At 47.7% G+C, this 17654-nt stretch overlaps 2 protein-coding genes across 2 annotated transcripts; both read right to left on the bottom strand.

Moving 5' to 3' along the window:
- Positions 1-12722: 12722 nt before the first annotated feature.
- On the bottom strand, positions 12723-16714 carry LOC140220263 (uncharacterized). Its single transcript, XM_072290283.1, has 2 exons — positions 16115-16714; positions 12723-12788 (listed from the first exon to the last, which is right to left on the bottom strand). Exons 1-2 carry the CDS (start codon positions 16712-16714, stop codon positions 12723-12725), a joined length of 666 nt encoding a protein of 221 aa, XP_072146384.1.
- Positions 13225-15984, bottom strand: LOC140223596 (uncharacterized). Its single transcript, XM_072295617.1, has 5 exons — positions 15969-15984; positions 14559-15771; positions 13703-13916; positions 13429-13626; positions 13225-13344 (listed from the first exon to the last, which is right to left on the bottom strand). Exons 1-5 carry the CDS (start codon positions 15982-15984, stop codon positions 13225-13227), a joined length of 1761 nt encoding a protein of 586 aa, XP_072151718.1.
- Positions 16715-17654: the final 940 nt, after the last annotated feature.

Here is a 17654-nt window from a genome sequence, read left to right as displayed (position 1 = left end):
CATGCAATCCGAAATAGAGTCCATGGGAGACAATCAAGTTTGGAACTTGGTTGACCCGCCTGATGGTGTTAAAGCCATAGAGTGCAAGTGGATCTATAAGAAGAAAAAGGACATGGATGGAAATGTTCACATCTATAAAGCACGACTTGTCGCAAAAGGTTTTCGACAAGTTCAAGGAGTTGACTACGACGAGACCTTCTCGCCTGTAGTGATGCTTAAGTCCATTCGGATTATTCTAGCTATAGCTGCATATTTCGATTATGAGATATGGCAGATGGATGTCAAGACAGCTTTCCTGAATGAAAACCTAACTGAGGACGTGTATATGATACAGCCCGAGGGTTTTGTCGATCCGAAAAATGCTGGAAAAGTATGCAAGCTTCAGAGATCCATTTATGGATTGAAGCAAGCATCTAGGAGTTGGAACATTCGTTTTGATGAAGTGGTCAAAGGGTTTGACTTCACCAAGAACGAAGAAGAGTCTTGTGTTTACAAGAAGGTTAGTGGGAGCTCTGTAGTATTTCTAATCTTATATGTGGATGACATATTACTGATTGGAAATAACATTCCTATGCTTGAGTCCGTAAAGACTTCACTGAAAAATAGTTTTTCGATGAAGGACTTAGGGGAAGCGGCATATATTCTGGGCATTAAGATCTATAGAGATAGATCGAGAAGGCTTATAGGTTTGAGCCAAGATACTTATATTGACAAAGTGTTGAAGCGGTTCAGCATGGAAGAGGCAAAGAAAGGGTTCTTGCCTATGTCACATGGCATACATCTCAGCAAGACTCAGTGTCCTTCGACTGCTGATGAGCGGGATCGCATGAGTAGAGTACCATATGCCTCGGCTATTGGATCTATCATGTATGCAATGATAAGTACTCGCCCAGATGTTTCATATGCGCTAAGTATGACAAGCAGACACCAATCTGATCCAGGTGAGAGTCACTGGACAGCGGTGAAAAACATTCTTAAGTACTTGAGAAGGACTAAAGATATGTTCCTCGTCTATGGAGGTCAGGAGGAGCTCGTTGTAACAGGTTACACCGATGCTAGTTTCCAAACCGACAGAGATGATTCAAAGTCACAATCAGGATTTGTGTTCACACTGAATGGTGGTGCTGTTAGTTGGAAGAGTTCCAAGCAGGAGACGGTGGCCGATTCTACGACAGAAGCCGAGTACATCGCGGCTTCGGAAGCCGCGAAGGAAGGTGTTTGGATAAGGAATTTCCTCATTGAGCTTGGTGTGTTCCCGGATGCGTCCAGCCCATTGAATCTCTACTGTGATAATAATGGGGCAATTGCGCAAGCAAAGGAGCCAAGGAACCACCAGAAGAACAAACACGTAATGCGGCGATTTCATCTCATTCGAGACTTTGTTAACCGGGGTGAGATCAAGATATGCAAAATACACACGGATCTGAACATTTCTGATCCGTTGACAAAACCACTCCCGCAGGCTAAGCATGATGCGCATGTAAGAGCTATGGGTATTAGGTACCTTCTAGATTGACTCTAGTGCAAGTGGGAGACTGTTGGAGGTATGCCCTAGAGGCAATCATAGAGATGATGATATTCCATTTGTATCCATGATTTCTATATTGTGTTCATTGAATATCCATTAAAGGCTACTTGAATTGATTTGCAATTATGTGAATTGTATGTGAAACTCTTTACTTGTATGGTTATTCTAAAGTTGTCCCTAGTCGGAGTTCATGTGAGGACACACATGAATATTAGACTAGCACATGTATTAGTTGATGACTATGTTTCACAAGTCATGGACATGGAGATGTTGAACTAATAATGTGGACACATGTGGAGACATGTGTTAGGACTGACCCAACACGAGAAGTAGTTCTCTCTTTAAACAACATATACGCTTTGTCCTTAGACCTGAGATTGTCGCATGTATTCTAGATGTGGATTGACCTACTTAGGGGCTATCAAACGCTACGCCGTAACAGGGTAGTTATAAAGGTAGCTTTCGGGTTTGTCAAGAAGCATGCTATGAGACATGGTCAATCAAGATGGGATTTGCCCCTCTCTGATTGAGAGTGATATCTCTGGGCCCCTCGAGTGATCGGATCAGAAAATGCATGGCCATGCTACGTACGGTTAAGAGTTAACCTACAAAGGGATTCCGAATCACAGGATCGAGAAAGAGCGGTCGGCTTGAAGCTAGACCAAATATCGTGAGGCAAAGGGAATAGCATGTATATTATGTTGTGATGGTTCGTCTGATATGATCTTCGTATGCGTATAGGAGTTGGCACGTCTTGCTAGAGGCCGCTACCGACTATTGGGCCGAGTAGGAGTACTCGGGCCATGTCTATACGTATCCGAACCCATAGGGTCACACACTTAAGGGGCTGGAAGCCCAATTCGGATCTGATCCGAGTTGGATTAGGTTTAGGAGTACTAATGGGCCTCGGATCCAGAGGCCCATCAGGAACCCCTATAAATAGAGGGGTGGGGGCGCCCTAGGGTTTCACACCTTTTGGCTGAACACACTTGCCGCGCCTCCCACGCCCTCGCCTGTTGCAACTCGCGGATCTAGCAATCCGGCTTGCGACGCTTCCTCCCTGCACGTGTGGATACCTTGGAGGTGTTGCGCCTGCAGCACTTGGACGAGCCATCGACGAGCCGCCGACGAGCCACGACGAGCCGACGACGAGCCGCGGCACCGGAGGCGATCTTGCTGTGCACGTGGACGAGCTGCTGAGGAGCCGCTGGACGTGATCGACTACGTACGACTACGTTGTTCGACTACGTACGACTACGTGATCGTCTTCACTGCACCGACGCATATCTACATCTTCCGCACCAGTAGTGCGTCGAGTGGTAATCCCGTGATCCTTATACGGCAGTTCTTCCTGGTTATACGCGGTAGAAATTTTGTTTTGCGCTAGCGTAGCCTACCTCGTATCCCATCAGATTCATTACACACTTAGCATCTGCATGATACTGGGTCACACTGATATGGTTGGTTATGATGTGGGGAGATGGATTGCAAAAAGGCCTCCCAAATCTTTACCTCCGCCTGTCTTTTCTGCTACTTAACTGCTATTACTGCAGCTGGAAACATGAAATCAGCCAAGAAATAACCCCACTATATTCATCAAGAAAGAAAAGTATTTCCATATATCTAGTTCAATCCCTGGATCAGCGAGTACTGCTGGATCAGTGGCGTCCATCCGAACACGGCCGACCAGCGAGAGCCGAGAAGTTTTTCGGGTGGCGGCTTGGTGCTCTGAACCTTCGTCGTTTCCGCCGGAGATTGAACTGGAGATCGTCGAGCCGCCGGTGGTCGTGGAGGATCATCCAGTGAAGCGCACTCTAACCTACAACATCACAATCTCTGTCGTTCCCTTCGTCGGGGGTTCTGGGCCGGAGGATCCTCCCGCCCCGCCTCCTGATGGTAAGGATCGGGAACGCCATCGACAACCGCCGAGACAGGACTCGTCTTCCTCCTCCCCGGCGGTTCATGGGGCTGCTGCGGCGAACTTGGGTCCCCGCGCATCGGTGCGTACGCGGCTGTGCCCACGTTCATGCTCGTCCGGCGACGTGGCGCTGCTGTCCAAGGTCGTCACCGCCCATCATCACCTCCCCCCCCCCCCCCCCCCCCCACCTTGGCGGCGCTCCCCTGCGCTCGACACCTCGGCTTCGGCGGCGGAGTGCACGGTTGAAAGCAACGTCTCGGCTTCGGCAACGGGACTTGCGAGGCGTCCCCCTGCCCGGTTTTCCTGCGGAATGCAGGCGTCGCTGGCTTGACTGGAGAGCCGCCGAGCCCGGAGGCATTCGGTGCGTTGGCGGCAGCGGTGGCGCCCTGCTTGGCCCCTCGGGCTGCTGAGTCCCTGTTGCTCCCTCGCAGGCCGAGGTTGAGTTTGCTGGATGCGGCCCCGGTGCGCAAGGATAATCAAGATGCTGATAGGCTTCCTACCGAGGCTAGTGCTTGGTCCCCAACACTTGAAGCCGTGTGGACATCTGAGGGCCCAGTCGCTCCTGCTACTCCCGTCCCAGGCGGCTATGGAGGCACCTCCCGCCGGGAGCGCCATTGCCGAACGTGTTCGACCATAAGTGCTGCTGTGCCCCTCCCCGTTGGTCCCAAGCTATCCAAAAGTTTTTCACGAAGATGCCAAGGCATTGAGAGGGAATAACTGGTGAAGATGATGATGAGTCAGTCGTTCAGGTACGAGCGGCCGCCCCCTTCCCGTCCTCAACAAAGAAGTGCTCCCCTTCCTCCTCGGCGAAGAAGCGTTCTGAATTCTGTTGACGTTACTCCTGGCTGGTCAAGTAGTACCTCATGCAGCAGTATCTGCATGTGTTCTAAGTTTTCTGCATGTCTTCTAAGTGGTGATCAGCAATGAGTAGTTTGCATGCTGAGTGTGTGCTGTTACTCGTAGAAATAATGATCATAGGATATGTAACGATCTATTGAACTTCCATACAACTCTATATATAGCAGTAGCTACAACATGTATGGAATCAATCAGAGTTCGTGATTCAGTATAATAAAGAAATGCCACATATTGCTAGCTGCTCTACGTGAGATATTTGGGTATGCATTCCTGGGTGTTTTCCAACATTTGGTAATCAGAGCACAGTTTGTACATGCCCAAGTATCCACGTTTCAACATCATGTCACTTGTCGCTCAAGGACAGTCGTCGCGGGAGAGCGGCGGTGGTCCATTCCAGTATCCGCAATTGACGGCAACGAATTACACCAGCTGGGTGATTCGTGTCGAGGCCATGATGGAGGACCAAGGTGTCTGGGAGGCGATTGAGCCGGCAGCCGGTGTGGCTGTCGACTTGAGGATGGACAAGAAGGGGAGGTCTTATCTTCTCCAAGCGCTCCTGGAGGACCTCCTCATGCAGGTGGCGAAGAAGACGACGGCAAAGGAGGTTTGGGACTGCCTCAAGATGAGGTTTGTTGGCGCGGACCGCGTCAAAAATGCGTGGCTGCAGTCGTTGAAGAGTGACTTCGATGCCTTGCACATGCAAGAAGGGGAGACTTTGGACCAGTACGCCGGTAAGCTTATCGGCATGTCTGTCAGGTATAGCAACCTCGGTGGAACTCTGAATGATGCTGCCCTCGTGAAGAAATTGTTCGACACCGTGCCTGATCGCTTCCTCAGCGTGATTGCTGGCATCGAGCAGTTCTATGACATCGACACCATGCTTTTCGAGGAGGCCGTGGGGTGGCTGAAGGCATACGAAGAGCGCACGTGTCCATGTGCATCTAGCGGCGGACGCATTACCGATGGGCAAGTGCTCCTCACTCAGGCTGAGTGGGAAGCACGTTCTAAGAAGGATGGCAGGGACTCATCATCTTGCTACAAGTACAAGCCCTCCACGGACAGTGGAAATCGTGGCCGTGGTGGCCGCGGACGTAGCAGAGGTCGTGGCCGTGGCGGTCGTGGAAAGTCGCCACACAAAGATGGGGCAATTAGCTTTGGCAGCGGCGGTCGTGACAAAAGTCATATTCATTGTTTTAATTGCGATGAGATGGGCCACTATCAATCTCAATGCAAAGCCCCCAAGAAGCAAGAGGCAGCGCATCTCGTGCATGTTGAGAACACCGAGCCGATACTGCTGCTTGCAGCTCTGGAGGAGCCTCTTCCAGTGGCCCTTGCACGGCAGGAGGTTGTGTTTCTCAGTGAAGAGAAAGTGATGCCAAAGCAGCGCTTGGCTGATTATGGTGCATGTACTGGGGATGTCTGGTATTTAGACAATGGTGCAAGCAATCACATGACTGGAGACAAGATGAAGTTATGTGAACTTGATGAGAGTGTCACTGGTAAGGTTAAATTTGGTGATGGCTCTATGGTGCAAATAATGGGAAAATGTTCAATTTTGTTCTCGTGCAAGAATGGAGATCAATGGATGCTCCAGGAGGTCTACTACATCCCTAGACTACGCAGTAACTTGGTGAGTCTCGGCCAACTCACAGAGACTGGACACAAGGTCATCATGGATGAAGATGAGCTTGAGGTGTTCATAAAAAATCCCTGGCATCTCCTAATGAAAGTTAAGCGCATGCCAAACCGTCTGTACCACATTGATTTGCAGCTAGCAAGTCTAGTGTGCCTCATGGCAAGACTTGAGGAACCAGCATGGCTGTGGCATGCACGGCTTGGACATGTCAATTTTCAAGTGCTGAAGCTCCTTGTTGACAAGCAGATGGCAGCCGGAGTGCCTCAGATCAAGCATCCCCATCAACTTTGCCATGCGTGCCTTGCAGCAAAGCAGGCAAGGCTGCCATTTCCAACAGCAAACAAGATACCGAGCGGAGAAGCCACTTGAACTGCTTCACATTGATCTATGTGGGCCAATCACTCCATCAACGATTGCCGGTAACAAGTATTTCATGTTAATTGTTGATGATTACTCAAGATGGATGTGGGTGTACATGTTGAAGTCGAAGGACCAGGCATGCACTGAGTTTGTCAAGTTCAAAGCACAAGCTGAAAACACTAGTGGTTACTGCATAAAAACGGTGCGTTCAGATCGTGGTGGCGAATTCCTATCGGCAGTGTTCGCCAATGTCTGTGATGAGGCAGGCATCAGAAGGCATTTCACAGCACCCTACACGCCACAACAAAATGGCGTTGTTGAACGCAGGAATAGGACAGTCATGGCGATGGCGCGGTCCTTGCTCAAGAGCATGAATGTCCTGGCAAAGTTCTGGGGCGAGGCTGTGCGGCACGCGGTATTCTTATTGAACCGCCTGCCGACCAAAGCAATGGGGGAGCGACCCCGTTTGAGGCCTGGAACGGTAGGAAGCCGCACCTGGCGCACCTGCGAGTGTTCGGGTGCACAGCACATGTAAAGATGGTGGCGCCGCACGTGAAGAAGCTTGACGACCGAAGCCAACAGATGGTGTACTTTGGTGTCGAGGATGGATGCAAAGCTCACCGGCTATTCGACCCTCATCGCAGCAAGATCGTTGTAAGTCGTGATGTAATTTTTGAGGAGAATTTGGAGTGGAATTGGTGTGTAGGCACGAGCACAAGAGAACCAATGGAGTTTGTGTTTGAAGAAGATGCACATGTGAGTCCTTCGGTGTGGCCTGCTACTGAAATACCAACAGGAATTCCAGTGTTGCAGCCTACCGCAGCTGCAGTCCTACCCAGCAGTGGGCGAGAGGATAGGGAGTTTGATGAGGCACCGACGACGTCCATTGTGGTTTCTCCACCTGGAGCAGTCACCAGGGCGCGAGCGGCTGCACGCATAGGGCGAGTGGCAGTCAACACCTCGTCATCACCAGCCACTCCCGTACACACGCCATTGGTGGAAACAATGACTACCTTGCCGGATGAGGAACATGCTGCTCCTGTTTCACCAGGATCCAATAGCTCAGATGAAGGAGCACCGCACTATCGCGACTTGGATGATGTCTACCAGAACACATCCGAGGTGGTACTTCATTACAACGATGATGAAGCAGTCATGCTTGTAGAGATGGAGGAGCCGTCTTGTTTTAATGAAGCAGCTGGACAACCTGAATGGGTTGAAGCCATGGACAGAGAGATTGACTCCATAGTAAAGAATTCAACGTGGACATTGACCACGCTGCCAGCTGGTCATAAGCCCATTGGTCTTAAATGGGTTTACAAATTGAAGAAGAATTCAGAAGGAGAGGTGATCAAGCATAAAGCCAGATTGGTGGCAAAAGGGTATGTGCAGCGCCAGGGAATTGATTTTGTGGAAGTTTTTGCACCTGTTGCAAGATTGGACACAAGTGCGTGTCATTCTAGCTGTTGCTGCAAACCGTGGCTGGCAAGTGCATCATCTAGATGTTAAGCCAGCCTTTCTAAATGGTGAACTTGAAGAAGAGGTGTATGTGTCACAGCCAGAGGGATATGTTGTGAAGAACAAGGAGCACCTTGTGCTCAGGTTAAGTAAGGCACTCTATGGCCTTCGTCAGGCTCCTCGAGCTTGGAACATCAGGCTAGATAAAAGCCTGAAAATGCTTGGTTTCAGAAGGTGTGTACAGGAACAGGCAGTGTACACAAGAGGACAAGGGAGAAGTGCAATTGTAATTGGGGTATATGTCGATGATCTCATTGTCTCAGGAAGTGATCCAAATTAAGGAGATTGAGGCCTTCAAGCATCAGATGGCAACTGAATTTGACATGAGTGATTTGGGGCTGCTATCATACTACCTCGGCATTGAGGTGTCACAGCAAGAGAGTTGCACGGAAATTAAGCAGACAAGCTATGCAAAGAAAGTGCTATCACAGTTCGGGATGATGGACTGTAATTCCACTACATACCCCATGGAGCAAAGAGCACAATTGCACACAGACCCAAATGGCCAGCCAGTTGATGCTACAGAATATAGGCGAATGATTGGCTGCCTTAGATACTTGTTGCACACTAGACCTGATCTCTCATTTGCAGTTGGAGTGGCAAGCAGGTTCATGGAGAGGCCAACTGTAATGCATCACAAGGCAGTGAAGCAGATTCTTCGTTATCTTAAGGGGACTATTCACTTTGGCCTGGTGTACGGGAGAGGAGGCAGAGAAAAACTTATTGGTTTTACAGATAGTGATCTGGCTGGCGACCTGGATGATCGAAAGAGTACTGGTGGCATGGCGTTCTACTTAAATGATTGCCTTGTCTCCTGGAGCTCACAGAAACAGAAGACAGTGGCTCTATCATCCTGTGAGGCTGAGTTCATAGCAGCGAATGCAGCGGCATGCCAAGCGCTCTGGCTCAGGACGTTAATGGCAAGAGTTGATCGGAACAGAACCAGAGTCGGTGAAACTGTTTGTCGACAACAAGTCTGCGATCGCCCTGATGAAGAATCCAGTCTTCCATGGACGGAGTAAGCACATCGACACAAAATATCACTTTATTCGTGAATGTGTTGATGCTGGAAAAATCCACATCGAGTTTATTCGCACAGATGAACAGCGAGCCGACGCGCTGACAAAAGCATTGCCGGCGGCGAAGCTAGCGATTATGCGACATCTTCTTGGTGTTCGTGATCTTGCACCAAGCCAGGAGTAAGGGGGAGTATGTTGACGTTACTCCTGGCTGGTCAAGTAGTACCTCATGCAGCAGTATCTGCATGTCTTCTAAGTTGTCTGCATGTCTTCTAAGTTGTCTGCATGTCTTCTAAGTTGTCTGCATGTCTTCTAAGTGGTGATCAGCAATGAGTAGTTTGCATGCTGAGTGTGTGCTGTTACTCGTAGAAATAATGATCATGGGATATGTAACGATCTATTGAACTTCCATACAACTCTATATATAGCAATAGCTACAACATGTATGGAATCAATTAGAGTTCGTGATTCAGTATAATAAAGAAATGCCACATATTGCTAGCTGCTCTACGTGAGATATTTGGGTATGCATTCCTGGGTGTTTTCCAACAAATTCATGGTGAGGATAGCCAAAAATACGACAAGAATTCTCCCTACACCGCGCGCCGGCAGAATTAGGCAACGAGCCCGCACGCCGTCGGCTCCCCCGCGTCGCAGTCGCCCCATTGATGGGATTGCACCGGAACCTCCAAGAACGGTGGCTCCCACAAGAGTAAACTTCTATTTCGATGTTTCCAAATTGACCAAGCACCTAGGATGATAATGGAGTTTACACTTAGCTCAATGGTACAAACTTCTCAAAGGAATCCATTTATCACTCGAAACTCAAAGAGAACTACTTGTTAATACTACCAAAATGTAAAGAGAAAAAAAATATAGGGATGCAGATTCAGAAAATGGGCTTACCAAGTTTTAGGGATAACTGTCAGAAGCAACGCATGACCCAGTACCATCATCTATTTGATAAGAAAAATAAGAATCAGGAAACTCACTAAATAATTGAGAATGCAACATTGCAAAGGTCGTCAACATATACAGCAACATTGAATGGACAATGTCATGGAAGTCGCGACGACGAGAATTACAGTACACATCCATAACAGTGAGATTGTCATTTATACCATTCCCTTGGCACTGAAGTTTAGAATATAGCCCTACTGACAATACAAGTTAACATCATTGCAAAGGTTCACCCAATAAGTAAACACGAAATAGAACATTAGAACCCAGACAGAGAACCTAGCGTTCTCGATTTTCCATTTGAGATACTGGACACAAGCACCAGATTCCCTCTCTATTTTCATGAAGCAAACTTCTCACCTTTACTTTGTTGGCAAAGCTAAGAAATTCCTCATATGTGATTGGCTCCCACTTAGACAAGGAGCCCAGACAGTGATACAGGTAGAGACAAGGCCCTCGATTCCCCTCAAAGACACATAATTTCCCAAGTTCCTACAAGGAATAATTTGACAAATAGAATATGATATCCCACATTCCCACTAAAAAATGTATAGAAGAAAATTTGTGCGCCAGGTCCACAAAAACAAATACCATGAATAGTTCATTCAGTTCAACATAATGGAAACAGCTGATCATTTGGAAGAGGTTGTTGAAGAGAATTAAACTCATAAGGTTTACCATGGAAGCTGAGAACACCATAATTTCTAACGGAAAAAACTAACAGTGAACTACAAGGAGATGCCAATTCGGCAAAAGAAAAGAGAGAGAAATACTTAATTTATTCTAGCAAAGAAATTTTCCAGAAGCGCACAAAATCAATCAAGAGATGCACTTTTTGTACTGTTAGGATCAGAATAGTGTAAACACAGCATTAAGAGAGAAAGCAGGGATGAAGAACATGACCTGGATTCCTTTTTTCCCTTTGCATCTCGAAGGAACTCCCAAAATAGTACTCGAAAGCCAAGTAATTCAGTCCAATAGCCAGTGAATTTGATGTTTATATCATTTGTACTATAAAAATTTTGGTTTCGTTTCATCTGTTCTGAATGTAATCCACACGAAACCAGCAAATGTCAAATGTCTGCACCTTAAAACTGAAATTAACTGGTTAAGACGTGCAAATACAAATGAACCCACATAAATTCCAAGTACAATCTTAAGAGGCATTTACTCGAGCAATTTGCAAGCACCAAAATTCTTATGAGCATCCAGCAAAGGGGAAGCATCATGTTACCTTGCTACAAGGGGGGGGGGGGGGGGGGGGGGGAACTTTTTCCTTCCGGCCTAATCACCCACAACAAGCAGCAAACTGGAGGAGGAACCCGTGGCATCCATAGCATCACATGATGCCATGTCCTATCGCGAACTGAATGCAAGAAGAGAAAATGCAGGGCATTGAAGTTGGGAGGGGTGAAGCCATGGCTGTGGAGCACGTCTCCCAGCAAGGCTGCACCTAGCATGCTGTTTCTTTTTCTGAACCACCAAAGAACTGCAGAAGGAAAGAAGGTGACGTCCCCAACCTGAGGAAACAAGGCGGCGGCCTAGGCCCTGAGGAGAAATCATGGCATCACTACTGCAGAAGGGAGATGCGGCGAAGGCCTAAAAACACTCGGCAAAGGCTTTGCTGAGTGTAACACTCGGCATCAGGCACTCGGCAAGGATGGCGAACAGAACTTTGCCGAGTACCAAATGTCGGGCACTCGGCAAAGATATTTGCCGAGCGTGTGTAAACACTCGGCAAAAAAACACCTTCGGCGAAGACGGAGGAACGGCGCGGCACGGTAATGGGAGGTTTGCCGAGTGCTTCACAGAAAGGCACTCGGCAAAGTCGAGTTGTTTGCCGAGTGCCAGTGGAGAGGCACTCGGCAAAGTACAGGTGTTTGCCGAGTGCCACGCGATAGGCACTCGGCAAAGTCCAGGTGTTTGCCGAGTGCCAGGGAAGAAGCACTCGGCAAACCGGCGCGTCCAGGTCAGGTAGAAAGGCCGCTTTACCGAGTGCTAGGGGAGAGGCACTCGGCAAAGTACACGTGTTTGCCGAGTGCTAGGGCAAGGGCACTCGACAAACTAGCACGTCCATTTTGTTGCCGTTTTGCCGAGTGTTCAAGCCAAAACACTCGGCAAAGCGGGCTTTTGCCGAGTGCAACACTCGGCAAAGTGGCAAAACTGACCCTCTTTTATTTATTTCTTACGTATAAATGACCCCTCTCAAACAAAAATCATAGGCATGTATATTACATCACAGGCATATAATAAGCATCACAGGCATATATTTTAGGTCACATGCACACAAATCACCAAGTACATATTCTAGTTTCAACAAACCACAATTCCACAAGTATATGTTCGAGATTAAACGAGAAGTTCACAAACAATGCATAAGTTAGTGAGGTGGCGTCTCTGCAAATGGCCACATCAAATCTGGGTCTTGAGCTTGGGAATTTGAAGCCACCGATTGATTCTGCACGTAAAAGAAGATGTGTGAGAACAAGATTGATATCATTTGAGCTAAATAAGTCATCTGTGAGGTAACTAAGTCAAGTTTAAGCTAACTAAGTCAAGTATTGAAACTAAAGTTCAAGTGACTCACAGGAGTATGTGCGGGTGGCTGAGGTGGAGGGAATATCACCGGTGGTTGTGGCAGTGGTGTACCCATACTCGTAGCAGTAGCAAAATTTTGCATATATTGAAGCATTTGTTCCATCCTCAACCGATGTTCTTCGTCCATCCTCTGCCGCTCCGCCTCCATCCTCTGCCACTCGACCTCCATCCTCTGCCGAACCATCCACTCAACCCTCGCCTCCATATCCTGTTGTTGCCTCTCCACTTGGGCCTACAATTTTTCATCGCAATATTACAATGCAAAGGTAAAGTACGTAACAACCAACAAACGATGAATGAAATAGAAAGAACCTGAAGAGCCTCCATCTAAAACTGTGTAGTGGTCAGCCATGGGCGTATCGCTGGGCTCGAATCCGTGCTCCTTGCTCGGATCTGGGAGAGAGTGGGAGTAGAGGTCGTGTCGATTACGCTATCGCCAATCCAATAGCGACCATGCTTCTTCCCTCCTCCCACCCTCATCACCACTTCTCCATCTAGATCCTGGGTGCTCGGATCGTAATCTGGCCCGTGAATCTCCCTTGCCATCGCCGTGTAGGAGGTGATGCGGCTGTGGATGCTAGGATCGGAGTACGCCTCGGGCGGGTCGTCCAGGTTCACGTCGATGTTGGCCGTTGCCTTACCCTTTTTGGATAGAATCCATCCCTTGAACTGGGAGCAAGGCTGGCCATCATGTGAGGACGACTGCAGCAAAAATACAAAATTATTACAAATTTAGCTAAATTGAGCGTTAGACAAAAAAAATAAATTCACGTACCCATTTTTTCCTATACTCATCAAGGCTCAAGCTGCCTTGATGGTGTGATGCACCTCACATCATCAAACGCCGCTGACGGCAACCAAGGTGGTTCTCCAACCACCCGGGCTCGACCCACACGTCGACTATCCTTTCCCAGCACTGCATGTGCGCCCGGCACCACCACGCAGGCACCTACATCATCAAGTGTGACATGTGAAAAAAGAAATTAAGTGTGATTATTATCATATAAAGTAAGTATCAGTGTTCTTTATTTACCGCCATGAATTGGTCCTTCGTGAGGTTCATTGTCCTGGCCTCCTCTTTTTTGACCTTCATATTTCTATGTTGAGCGTAGAATTCGATAATGGCCTGGATCCGCGACTCGTAGTGCATATCCTTCACCAGCTTCTTGGCGACCTCATCACAGACAGCGTTCGCCCGGGCCTCGAAACCCTCCTGGCATTTGTAGAAGTCCTGCATATATATAGAGGTATATATAGTTGTTATTTCAAGATTGTACAGTACAGGTGATGTATTGAGCAATACTTACCCACAGCTCGCCCTTCACCCACGACGCCTTGTTTGGGAATGACCGTCCTTCACGGTCAGCAAAGTCATCGGCAGCGACGTAGTGGTCCCAAGTGTAGGCCGGCTCCACCCGTCCACCGCGCTCGACCAAGCCCAGGAAGTGTATCCTGCACAACAGGCCAAGGATGCCGTTGACCTTGCGGTTGTGATCACCCCCACTAAGCTTAATCCAACTCCTGCACAAGTGATGAATTATTAGTTTCCATTGTAATTTTCAACACATAAAATGAAAAATTATTGAGAACATCTAAAGTCACATATCGCTTCCCACTGGGTTGAATCAGCGGGCGTCTATGGAAAGGTATCGGTCAAGCCGGGAGGGACGATGGACCTCGCAACCAGATCTGGGTCTGCGAACCCCCTGCCTTCTCCTCCTCCCCCTCCTGCTCCTGCTCATCCTGCTCCTGCTCCTACTCCTGCTCCTCCTCCTGCTCCACCTCCTCCTCATCACCAGAGCCGTGCGCGGAAGGTATCTCCTCCTTAGACGCTGACTCTATTTCAGGCGACGGGTGCCTCAGCCCTTTACCACTTGCACTTCCGAGTTGCCCTCGAAAAATGCTAAGGCTCGATTCATTTTCACCAGCATTGTAACGCTCGGGTGGATTGTGCACGCTAGGAAGGTTGTTAGCATAATATTTTGTTGTGAAGTTTGAGACCTCCTCCAAAATATATGCCTCTGCAATGGATGCTTCAATTTTGCATTTATTTTTACATTTAGTTCGCAGAACCTTTTGACATCTCTCAATTGAATAACACCAACGGCCCTGCACAGCCCCCCCCCCATTCTTGCTTCATATGGGAGGTGAAGAATCATATGCTGCATCGGATTGAAAAATCCAGGTAGAAAGATTTTCTCCAACTTACAGAGCAACACAGGCGCCATTCTTTCCATTTCTGCAATCACGGTACGAGATAACTCTTTGGCACAAAGCTGGTGGAAGAAATTGCTCAACTCCGCTAGCACCTGCCAGACATGCTCAGGTACATATCCTCGGACCATCACTAGAAGTAGGCGCTCAAGCCATATGTGGTAATCATGACTCTTTAGGCCATTGATTCGCATAGTAGTTAAGTTCACTCCCCTCTTCAAATTCGCTGCATACCCATCAGGGAACATTAACGTTTGGAACCATTCTAGTACCTCCCTCCTCTGGGCTCTCGTCAGGACGAAATCAGCCTTAGGCTTCCTCCACGACTTGCCGGATCTGGGAGGCGCCATGTCTAACTTTGGTCTATTGCATATCCTCGCTTGATCTACTCTAGCCTTAACATTATCCTTTGTCTTGTCAGAAATGTCCATAATTGTCCCAAAAATTGCCTCGGTGATATTCTTTTCAGTGTGCATTACATCTATGTTATGCGGAAGAAGAAGATCATGAAAATAGGGGAGATTCCACAAGCACGACTTTTGAGTCCAAGCATGTTGCTCGCCATATCCCACAAAACCACCTTCATTGTTATTAAGCTCGAGAGCGTCTAACTGAGTACGAATCGCGGCTCCTGTCATCATCTCCGGTGCGAGGTCTTCAACTACGACACCTCTCGTAAAGTTCTTAATGTCTTGTCTGAAAGGATGGTCAGGAGGGAGGAATTGTCGATGTTTGTTGAACGAAGAATATTTGTCACCCTTCGTCAACCAAATGAACTTTAGAGAAGCCTTGCAAACTGGGCATGGGAACCTCCCGTGAACACACCATCCGCAAAAAATCCCATATGCCGGCAAGTCATGCAGCGAGTAATGGTACCAAACATGCATCTTAAAGTTCATCTTTGTAGCTCGGTCGTAAGTCCATACCCCTTCCTCCCAAGAATGGACCAAATCATCAATCAGAGGCTCCATGTACACACTCATATTATTCCCCGGGTGCTCTGGAATTATCAACGATAAAAATATATTCTGTCGTTGAAAAAGGACGCTAGGGGGGAGATTCAGGGGGATAACGAATATTGGCCAACAGGTATACGGGGCAGCCGCCATTCCATATGGATTGAACCCATCTGTTGCTAGAGCAACACGTACACTACGAGTATCTAGAGATTTCTCATGATAAATGACATCAAATGTTGTCCAGGCTTCACCATCGGATGGGTGTACCAGCCTCTCAGGATTGTATCGACGTCCACTTTTGTGCCATGTCATCTGTTTCGCGGATTCCTCTATCATGTAAAGCCGTTGGATCCTCGGTATGAAAGGAAGGTACCGTAGGATCTTCACGGGGATTGCGAGCTGGCTCTTCTTACCATCACCAGAGTCTACCTCCAGAAACCTAGACGACTCGCACTTCACACAGTACTTAGCCTCCGCATACTCTTTCCGAAATAAGATGCATCCCTTCGGACAAGCATGTATCTGCTCGTATGGCATTTTAAGCACACGAAGGAGTTTTTGTGCCTCATACATGCTCTTTGGCAAGATGTGATCATCCGGGAGTAGGCTGCCAAAAACAGTCAGCATAACGTCGAAGGCGTCTCGACTCAAGCTAAACTGGGACTTCACGGCCATTAGGCGTGCAATGGCATTAAGTTGAGAAACCTTGGTATGACGATGCAGGGGTTGCTGTGCCGTAGACAACATGTTGTAATACGCCTTTGCAGTAGTCTCTGGCTCCTCCTCCCTACGTGTCTCATCGAACTGTGCTTCATGATAGTCATTTAACATGTCTCCCACCCCGGCATCATCATCATATTCCTCGATGCATTGTCTCAACACTTCATCTCTCCCACGATCAGCTTCACCATGGTAGATCCACCTAGTGTAGTCTGGCGTAAATCCATTCTTCACAAGATGTTTGCCCATTTCTAGCTTGGTTCTTTGACGCATGTTTGCACATCTACTGCACGGACACCAAGTGACACTAGCCCCTTTGACCCTGGCAAACACCCGATCCAAGAATGCATCGGTCTTTTCAATCCATTCATCGGTCAATGAATCCTGACTAGAGCGGCCCGTGTACATCCACTCACGGTCATCCATCCTCTAACATAACAGCGAGTAATAGGTGAAGATAGGTCCTACGTGTTCCTACACTGTCTAATAGGTGAAGATAGGTCCTAATCCCACCCGAGGATGTGTCGGTGCAGTTAGTTTCCATGCCCTACTCCGATCCATGATAGAATTTTGGCAGCACCTCCCCGCTGTTCTCCAAATACACGTCCAGGATCGGAGATTGTGTATCCGGAGAACAACAGGAAGGTGCTGCCAAAACTCTATCACGGATCGAAGTAGAGCATGGAAACTAACCGCACCGACAGATCCTCAAGCTGTCCAAAAAACATGGACAATTCGAAACAGATACGATTATAGATATGCAAATATTTGCATATTTGCAACCATATCTCTTTCGAACGGGAGACGCCTAACTAGGTTACGTGATATACGAACATCAAACGGAAAGAGAAGTGTAAGATGCCTCACCTTGCTATCCTACAAAGTGACGAGTCGAGGACGGTCCTTGTGAGCCTCTCCTGCAAGAAAAGAACATTGTACTGTTAAGTCGAAATTTCGGCAGCACCTCCCCTGCACGGGGAGGTTTTACCAAAACCTGCAACAAAAAAATGGCACAATGGCCGACAACCACATTCTCACCAAAGTGACGGCACGATGGCCGACAACCACATTTATTGCAAGTGTTTGGTACAATAGCATTATATCGACATGGATTTTAACTTACAAAGTCCTTTTCTAATTCATCTCTAAAAGAAAATCATTTTCTAATTCATCTCTAAAATTAAACTCCTTACAATACCACCTCTCTATCTTCTCTAAAAGAAAGTCATTTTCTAATTCATCTCTAAAAGCAAAGTCCTTACAATACCACCTCTCTATCTTTTCTAAAAGAAAGTCATTTTCTAATTCATCTCTAAACGTAAAGTCATTTTCTAATTTCTAATACCTAATTCCTAATTTCTAATTC

Source organism: Setaria viridis, chromosome 8, assembly GCF_005286985.2.
Source record: "Setaria viridis chromosome 8, Setaria_viridis_v4.0, whole genome shotgun sequence".
In the NCBI taxonomy this organism is placed as follows: Eukaryota; Viridiplantae; Streptophyta; class Magnoliopsida; order Poales; family Poaceae; genus Setaria; species Setaria viridis.
This window is presented reverse-complemented; position numbering and strand designations above follow the sequence as displayed.

Coding starts and splice junctions, on each gene's coding strand:
- LOC140223596 (XM_072295617.1), bottom strand. Junction 13,917..14,558: donor GGATTTTTCAATCCGATGCA/GCATATGATTCT, acceptor TCACTTGTGCAG/GAGTTGGATTAAGCTTAGTG. Junction 13,345..13,428: donor CGAAGGACCAATTCATGGCG/GTAAATAAAGAA, acceptor TTGATGATGTAG/GTGCCTGCGTGGTGGTGCCG.
- LOC140220263 (XM_072290283.1), bottom strand. CDS start 16,714: ATGGATGACCGTGAGTGGATGTACACGGGCCGCTCTAGTCAGGATTCA. Junction 12,789..16,114: donor AGGCACAAAAACTCCTTCGT/GTGCTTAAAATG, acceptor ACTCTCTCCCAG/ATCCGAGCAAGGAGCACGGA.